Source organism: Carlito syrichta, unplaced genomic scaffold (assembly GCF_000164805.1).
Source record: "Carlito syrichta isolate Samal-C Ts95f unplaced genomic scaffold, Tarsius_syrichta-2.0.1 Scaffold307187, whole genome shotgun sequence".
NCBI classification, from domain to species: Eukaryota; Metazoa; Chordata; class Mammalia; order Primates; family Tarsiidae; genus Carlito; species Carlito syrichta.
Genome location: NW_007251283.1, coordinates 323,840 through 332,691, shown reverse-complemented (window position 1 = coordinate 332,691; position 8,852 = coordinate 323,840). Strand labels below are relative to the sequence as shown.

At 46.4% G+C, this 8,852-nt stretch overlaps 1 protein-coding gene across 1 annotated transcript; it reads left to right on the top strand.

The window, feature by feature from the left end:
* Window positions 1-6: 6 nt before the first annotated feature.
* HSP90AA1 (heat shock protein 90 alpha family class A member 1) lies at window positions 7-5,497 on the top strand. The gene is made up of 11 exons (XM_008064080.1): window positions 7-88; window positions 646-807; window positions 904-1,270; window positions 1,560-1,693; window positions 2,021-2,341; window positions 2,521-2,686; window positions 2,820-3,010; window positions 3,114-3,261; window positions 3,510-3,778; window positions 4,075-4,408; window positions 4,698-5,497. Exons 2-11 carry the CDS (start codon window positions 646-648, stop codon window positions 4,805-4,807), a joined length of 2,202 nt encoding a protein of 733 aa, XP_008062271.1. The 5' UTR covers window positions 7-88; the 3' UTR covers window positions 4,808-5,497.
* Window positions 5,498-8,852: the final 3,355 nt, after the last annotated feature.

The following is an 8,852-nucleotide window of genomic DNA, read 5'->3' as shown; positions in this document are numbered from 1 at the left end:
ATATAAGGGAGGCGCGGGGGCGGCGCGCCAGTTGCTTCGGCGTCTTGGTGCTGCTGCGTTGCGGAGCCGGTGCGGCCCTGTAGCCACGGTGAGGGGCGGCTGCGGGGCCTCTCAGCTTGATGTGGGGGGCGGCGGGCGCGGAGGGGGGGCAGTGGGGGCGGGAGCCCGAGCCCGAGCCCCGAACCCCGCTCGGCCGCGGCTCCGGGGCGACCCCGGCTCCATTCCGGAGGCCTCGGGCCTGTTGCGCCCCCTACCCCCGCTTAGGGCCGGGCGGCCCGGGGGCTTGCCGAAGGTTCTGGAGGCGCGACCGGGCGGGCGGGCCAGCCGCCTAGGCCCCTCCGCCGGGTCCCGGGAGGCGTCGCCCCCGGAGCCCCGTCCCCGGGGGGCGCCGGCGGGAGGAGGCCGCATGGCGGAGCCCGCGAGGGGAGGACGCGGCGGCCTCCTCGCGGCGCGCACACGCTCCTGGAGCCGCCGCCGAAATGAGGTCATCCCTTTGTCAAGCCAGCCTGCTATTTTCGGTTGGCGTAAATTTCGCGAATCTCCGAAATCTGGCTCTTGAAAACCAAATTCGGCGCCCGCGACGGAGGCCCGGAGTGCCGCTGCAGACGCGGCGCGGGGTCTAAAGCGCCGCGGCGTCCTTTCCAGATGCCTGAGGAGACCCAGACCCAAGACCAACCCATGGAGGAGGAGGAGGTGGAGACGTTCGCCTTTCAGGCGGAAATCGCCCAGCTGATGTCGCTGATCATCAATACTTTCTACTCGAACAAGGAGATCTTTCTGAGAGAGCTCATTTCTAACTCGTCGGATGTGAGTGCCCTTTAATGCAGAATGGGGTTGGGGTTGGGGTTTGAGTATGAACTCCGGCTTGGGGTTGTGTGCGTGACGATGTTTTTTTGTTAACAGGCTTTGGACAAAATCCGCTATGAAAGCCTGACCGATCCCAGCAAACTAGACTCTGGGAAGGAGCTGCACATTAACCTTATACCTAACAAGCAAGAGCGAACCCTCACCATCGTGGATACTGGAATCGGAATGACCAAGGCCGACCTGATCAATAACCTTGGCACTATCGCCAAGTCTGGGACCAAGGCGTTCATGGAAGCGTTGCAGGCTGGTGCAGACATCTCTATGATTGGCCAGTTCGGTGTTGGTTTTTACTCTGCGTATTTGGTTGCCGAGAAGGTAACGGTGATCACCAAGCACAACGACGACGAGCAGTATGCCTGGGAATCCTCCGCAGGGGGGTCGTTCACAGTCAGGACTGACACAGGTAGGCACCCAGAGAACCTCCCTTGGTTATGGCTAGGGCAGTTCAGGGAGGATGGGGCTGGAGTCCTGAGGATGCTGTGAGATTTGTGTTTGCCCGACCTGTTCAGGAGTAGGCTGTGAGTTACTTATTAATGCAGTGGTAGGGCCTTGGTTATTTGAAGCAAGGCACTTAGACCTGCTGTAGGAGTGTTTCCAACCACAGTAACTAAATGAACCTCATAGGCTCGTGGGAAAGGGCTGGTGTTGCGGTGAGAGCTAAACTGAGTCCGTTTGCCCTGCTTCTCTTTCAGGTGAGCCTATGGGTCGTGGAACAAAGGTTATCCTGCATCTGAAAGAAGACCAAACCGAGTACTTGGAGGAAAGAAGAATAAAGGAGATCGTGAAAAAGCATTCTCAGTTCATTGGCTATCCCATTACTCTTTTTGTAAGTCTCCTTGTAATTAGTAATCAGAGTACGTTGCCGTGTGCAGACAGCTGAAGTGACTTAGTCCTTAGTTCTTTGGAACTTGAAATATTTGCTAGACTAGTCTGAAGCCTGTTGGAACCTAAGCTCTGTCCGTCCTTTAAAGAAAGGTACCTGGGACTATTAAGTCGTTGCTGTATCAAATGTTTATGAGAAGTTTTTTGACTACTTAGTGCTTCTTGGCTTGGCTAACACATTTAGGCTTTGGTCTCAGTGTGCCACTCCTTTTCAATCTGTTCTTTAGTTCTGGAATGTAGAAGTGATGTGATTTCATGTCTTTTGTTGAAGGTGGAGAAGGAACGTGATAAAGAAGTCAGTGACGATGAGGCTGAAGAAAAGGAAGATAAAGAGGAAGAAAAAGAAAAAGAAGAGAAGGAGTCTGATGACAAACCAGAAATAGAAGATGTTGGTTCTGATGAGGAAGAAGAAGAAAAGAAGGATGGTGACAAGAAGAAGAAGAAGAAGATTAAGGAGAAATACATTGATCAAGAAGAACTCAACAAAACAAAGCCTATCTGGACCAGAAATCCTGATGACATTACTAACGAAGAGTATGGAGAATTCTACAAGAGCTTGACCAACGACTGGGAGGATCACTTGGCAGTGAAGGTCAGTGACTGTTGGGTGCTTCAGGGCTAGTCCCTAGGTTGTTAGCTTTGAAGGTTGATGGGTCAGCTCTCCACTCTTCCTCCCTTACCCCCAAATGCTTTGAGTTATGTAGGGGCAAGAATTTGTCAGGTAATTGAGCTTGTTTACATCGTCTGTTGGTATTTTGTGTTTTATTACAGCATTTTTCAGTTGAAGGACAATTAGAATTCAGAGCTCTTCTTTTTGTCCCAAGACGTGCTCCTTTTGACCTGTTTGAAAACAGAAAGAAAAAGAACAACATCAAGTTGTATGTACGCAGAGTTTTCATCATGGATAACTGTGAAGAACTGATCCCTGAATATCTCAGTGAGTACTGTCACTGGGTAACGAATTTCTCCTGCCACTTCCAGGGTCTTTTCCGTCTCTGCTTTTTTGGGTTTACATGTTACCAGTTTTGTCCTTGGAATGACCGAGCACATTCGGTTTTTTATTTTTTCAGATTTCATTAGGGGAGTAGTGGACTCTGAGGATCTCCCTCTGAATATTTCGCGTGAGATGCTGCAACAAAGCAAAATTTTGAAAGTTATCAGAAAGAATTTGGTGAAAAAATGCTTAGAACTCTTCACTGAACTGGCAGAAGATAAAGAGAACTACAAAAAGTTTTACGAACAGTTCTCCAAAAACATAAAGGTGGGTGTAGACGACTAGTCATTAGTAGCCACTCAAGGTGGCCTCATTTTAAGTGTTGTTTTAATGCAGAAAAGGTCTTTCTAAAGCACGTGTTTTGTTTCAGCTTGGAATACATGAAGACTCTCAAAATCGGAAGAAGCTTTCGGAGCTGTTAAGATACTACACATCTGCTTCTGGTGATGAAATGGTTTCTCTCAAGGACTATTGCACCAGAATGAAGGAAAACCAGAAACATATTTATTACATCACAGGTAAGGGTCAGTGTATGTTACAGGCACATCACTTTTAGTGTAGGCTTCTAGGGTGTAGGGACTTGGTGTGTCTTCTACCCAGGTGGCACTGTATGTAAGTTAATATAATTGGTGTTGGTCTAGGCAAGGTACTTAGGTCATATCTGTGTGGTTAGGTCATGCCTAAGTATTTGGCTAGTCAAAGTAAGGAGTAAATGAAGCTATTTACTCTTAAAGGTCTAAAAGTGTTTATTTTATAATAACCACAGGTGAGACCAAGGACCAGGTTGCTAACTCGGCCTTTGTGGAACGTCTTCGGAAGCATGGCTTGGAAGTAATCTATATGATCGAGCCTATTGATGAGTATTGTGTCCAGCAGCTGAAGGAATTTGAAGGGAAGACTTTAGTGTCAGTCACCAAAGAGGGCTTAGAACTTCCAGAAGATGAAGAAGAGAAAAAGAAACAGGAAGAGAAAAAAACAAAGTTTGAAAACCTCTGCAAAATCATGAAAGACATCTTGGAGAAAAAAGTTGAGAAGGTATGTGAGTATAACGAATCTGTCTTTGTTCTGTAGTCATTGACATCTGTAAGATGCTCATCACATGTATTAATGTATAGGCCATTTTTCTTTGTAAGTTCCCAACTTAATCCACATAGAAAACTGCATGTTCCTTTGTAAAACAGTTTTAGCTTGTGCATTTAACGATGATGGCCCTTTGGATACCTAAATTTGCACATAGTATTTCTGACCCTTCAATATTTGGGTTCCTTATATTCCTATTTCAATGAAAGCTGAAAGGTTAAAGTCTTTCTGCTTAATGCTTTGGACAACAGGTGGTTGTATCAAACCGATTGGTGACGTCGCCATGTTGTATTGTCACAAGCACTTATGGCTGGACAGCAAACATGGAAAGAATCATGAAAGCTCAAGCTCTCAGAGACAACTCCACCATGGGTTACATGGCAGCAAAGAAACACCTGGAGATAAATCCTGACCATTCCATTATTGAGACCTTAAGGCAAAAGGCAGAGGCTGATAAGAACGACAAGTCTGTGAAGGATCTGGTCATCTTGCTCTATGAAACTGCACTCCTGTCTTCTGGCTTCAGTCTGGAAGATCCTCAGACACATGCTAACAGGATCTACAGGATGATCAAACTTGGTCTGGGTAAGCCTTTGCACTGTGTCATGTTAGAAGGAATAGAAATTTAAACACACATGACTTGTTGAACTGGGTGCTTGACTTTCAGCTATTCCAAATTGGGTCATCCTTCTGCTTGGGAAACAGAGTGTCCCATTCTTGTAAGGATAAGTGGACTCTTTCACCATAAGATCTAAGAAATGAAGTTGGAATTCATATACCCTGTAGTGTTCAGTCTTGAAAATGGGTATAAACAGCATTATGCTAATTAGCTGGCTTTAAGAAATCTTTCTAATGGGATTTTATTTTGAAAAAGGTATTGATGAAGATGATCCTACTGCTGATGATACCAGTGCTGCTGTCACTGAAGAGATGCCACCCCTCGAAGGAGATGACGACACATCGCGCATGGAAGAAGTAGACTAAGCTTTGCCTGAAGAACGGCTTGTACACGTGTCCAATGCTTTATCTTCATTCCCTCCGATAACATATTTTCAAGGATTGTTCTTCGTTTTTGTTAACGTTTTAAAAATCTGTATGGCATGACAATAACTCCTTTAAGGGGATGATAAGGTTTCTTTCCTCATGTGTGGTGCTGTGATACCTTAGGCACTAAGCAGAACTAGTAATGCTTTTCTAGTTTCACCTTGGCTTATTTGAACAGATAGAGGGAACATGTTGTAAGGGGTATGTAGCCTAATGTTAACTTTGTGGTCTGAAGTGTTTAGCTATCAAGCAGGATTCCTTAGTAGACCAAATCTTTGTCACTGAAGTGTTCTCAGATAAACCTTGATGTTTAGAAGAAAAGTGTTTGTTTAAATCACTTGAGTTTCATCTTCTAGAATTGACTTTAAGCTTTTCATCCCTGTAGTTAACAATTCTGCATGTGCTAGTCCTCTAGAAATAAGTATGTTAAACTGAAGCAACTTGATGGGAAGAACTCTCCAGGGCTTGTTTTCCAAAGAAAAGTATTGTCTAGAAGAGCAAAATTATAAGCCTACCTAGGTGTTTGTAAAGCTGTTCATAAAGGAACTGTGAGGCTTGTGAATGGAAATGTAGTGCCCAAGTCACATTCTACTTAAAGAGGTTGTAACAAATACAGATGAGTTAAAAAGAGTTGTGTGGAAGCGTCTCATTGGGGGAGAGGGACCTTTTGCTGGATGACAAAGGTACGTTAGGTACTAGCAGATTCAAAGGTGCTGGGACCCAGTTTACATGGTTGACATTAGACACCGAGTCTTGATGTGATCTTCCCAAGGTGCACAGAAGAGAAAGGGAAAACTGACAACATGTCTTCTCCATTTGCCTGCATTATGTTTTCTAATACATATGCCCCAAGTTTCCAACTGCTTTTTTGGTGGTTTTTGTAGAACACTTACTCTCTAAGTACAAACCCTTAATTCTTCGACCTTCTGGTGTCTCAAAGTTCTTTACCCAATCTACTTAAAGCTTTTTTTTTTTTTTTGAGTGGCAAGTTTTACAACTACTGCAGCCTCGACTTGCTGGATTCAGAGAATTCCACCTCAGCCTTCCAAGTGGCTGGAACTGCACGCATGTGCCACCACACCAGGTCTTGCACTTGAATGCCTGGGCTCAGGCAATCCTCTCGCCTCTGTCTCACAAAGCTAGAATTACAGACTTGAGCCACTGTGCACAGCCCCTAAAGCTTTTCTTTAAGTCAGAGTCTCACTTTGTCACTTAGGCTGGAGTGCAGTGGCATGCTCAACAACCACTGCATCCTCGACCTGCTGGACTCTGCTGATCCTTCTGCCTCAGCCTTCCAAGTGGCTGGAACTACAGGTGTGCACCACCATGCCCGGCTAATTTTTTGATTTATTGTGGAGACATCTCCCCAAGTTGCCAGTGCTGGGATTACAGGTGTGAGCCGTCATGCCCAGTTTTTCCTTAAGAGGCAAGTTATCGGTTGCCCAGGCTGGAGTGCAGTGGTGCAATCATAGCTGCTCACTGCAACCTTGAACTGGATTCAAGCCATCCTCTGGCCTCAGTAGCTAGAGCAACAGGTGTGTGCCACCACTCCTAGCTAAGTTCTTAACATTTTTTTGTAGAGCTGGGGTCTTGCCACATTGTGCAGGCTGGTCTAGAGCTCTTGGCCTCTTCACTCCTGTCTTGGCCTCCCAAAGTACTGGGATTATGGGCCACCGTGCCCAAAAGCACATTTTTTCTGGTTCTGTGAGCCTACTGGTAGCTATGAGCGACAGTTAACATCTGTGGAAAGAGGGTTGGTGTGAGTTTAAGAATATAGAGAAGATAGCCAATAGGTAAGGTTCCTTCTAGGGCTGGGCCTGAGCCTAAAGCCACGTATAAAAAGAAATGGCTGCAAAGCCAAAGAAACCATCAAGAGAGCAGGGAGGAAAAAAAAAAAAAAAAAAAAGAAATGGGCAGGGCTTTACTATGTGACAGTGACTAATTTGGAGGGCTTTAGTAGAGACAGGGAGGGAGAGGATGACTAGTGGTAAGTGGGTACTGAATAACTAGCAAATGGCAGTCACATTTAATCCTTAAAGTCCCCTGAGAAGTTCTTACTTCAATTGGGGTCTCTGTCAATTATTTGTCTCTTTTTTTTTTTTTTTTTTTTGAGTTGGAGTCTCACTCTGTTGCTCAGACTGGAGTGCAGTGGCCGCTCCCGGCCACCGCAGCCTCGACCTACTGGGCTCCGGCCATCCTTCCGCCTCAGCCTTCCAAGCAGCTGGAACTACAGGTGCGTGCTACCATGCCCGGCTAATTTTTGATTTGTTGTAGAGGTCTCACCAAGTTGCCCAGGCGGGTCTCGAACCTGCGGGCTCAGGCAGTCCACTCACCTCAGCCTCCCAAAGGCACGGGATTACAGGCTGAGCCACCGAGCCCGGCTTGTCTCTGTTTTTTAATTGGGGTCGAGTGCAGCCTTGAACTCATGGGCTCAGGTGATCTTTCCATCTCAGCCTCATGAGCACCTGGGACTACAGGCACGTGACATCACACCCAGCTAACTTTGATGTTTTTATTGAGACAAGCTATCGCTATGTTGCCCAAGCCGGTCTCATGTCTATAATCCCAGCACATAGGAAGACCAAAGCAGAGGATTGCTTGAGGCCAGGAGTTCAAGATCAGTATGAACAAAAAAATTAGCCTGATGTGGTGGCACGCGCTTGTAATCCCAGTTTCTCAGGAGGCTGAGGCAGAAGAATCACTTGAGCCCAGGAGTTTGAGGCTGCAGTGAGTTATAATTGCGCCACTGCACTCCAGCCGGGTTGGCAGAGTGAGACCCTGGCTCTAAAAAATGAAAAGGCAAAACTTTAACAAGCAGATCAGTGGTTGCCTAGGGCCAGGTGTCAGAGAGGAGAGTGATTGCAGAGAGATAAGAAGTGTGGAACTGTTCGAAAACTTAACCAGGTGGTGACGGCACAGCTGTGTATATTTATTAAAATTCTAGGTGGGATGTGGTGACTCACCCCTGTAATCTTAGCACATTGGGAGGCTGAGGTGGAAGGATCACTTGAGCCCAGAAAGTCCAAGACTAGCCTGAGCAACATAGTTGGACCCATCTCTAGAAAATAATTAAAAACTTAGCCAAGCATGGTGGCTCATGCCTATAGTCCGAACTTCTCAGGAGGCTGAGGTAGGAGAATCACTTGAGCCCAGGAGTTCCAGGCTGCAGTGAACCATGGTCATGCCACTGGACTCCAGACTGGGTGACAGAGTAAGACCCTATCTAAAAAAAACCCAAAAACATTTGGGTTAATTGAGTACTTAAATTGAGTGAATTTAATGGCATATTATTTTTTAAAAATGAAAAAAGCAAATGAATAGAAGGCAGTCTCTGAAGACAATCTTCTGGCATTTTCTAGACTTTGATGCTTAGCCTGTGACAAGTGCTAAAGGCATATAAGTGGTTCAAAGGTGTCTCTGAGCAAGTTGCTAGGTCTCTTGTATCTCATCAACTCATTTGTAAATGGCTGGGCATAGTGGCTCATGCCTGTAATCCTAGCACTTTGGGAGGCTGAGGTGGGAGGATCACCTGAGCCCAGCAGGACGAGGCTGTGGTAATCATGCCCATGCCATTGCACTCCAGCCTGGGCAGCGAGACTCTGAACCAAGAAACAAAAATATCAGAAGGGAGGGCCACTTCAGACTCCCTGGGCAAAGGGAGGTCAGTGCTGGGTGCAAGCTTCAAGCTTCCACTTGTGTACTTGGCATCTCCCAAGTCGTGGAGAGCCAGGCTGGGCCTGAGTCCGCGGCTCAGCTTTGCCTTCAGCAAAAGAGATTCAGGAAAAGCTGATAGGCCCAGTTTTGTGTTTTGAGACTAGATATATGTGTTTCGTTCACTTGTTTAAAAAAAAGTTTTATTAGCTGGGCTTGGTGGCTCAGCCTGTAATCCCGCGCCTTTGGGAGGCTGAGGTGAGTGGATTGCCTGAGCCTGCGGGTTCGAGACCCACCTGGACAGCGAGACCTCATCTCTACAATAAATGAAAAA

Bases quoted from the DNA above. Each gene is read 5' to 3' on its own strand.
- HSP90AA1 (XM_008064080.1), top strand. From the start codon at position 646: ATGCCTGAGGAGACCCAGACCCAAGACCAACCCATGGAGGAGGAGGAG. The intron at 808-903 runs GTGAGTGCCCTT...TTTTGTTAACAG, and splicing joins TCATTTCTAACTCGTCGGAT to GCTTTGGACAAAATCCGCTA. The intron at 4,409-4,697 runs GTAAGCCTTTGC...ATTTTGAAAAAG, and splicing joins GATGATCAAACTTGGTCTGG to GTATTGATGAAGATGATCCT.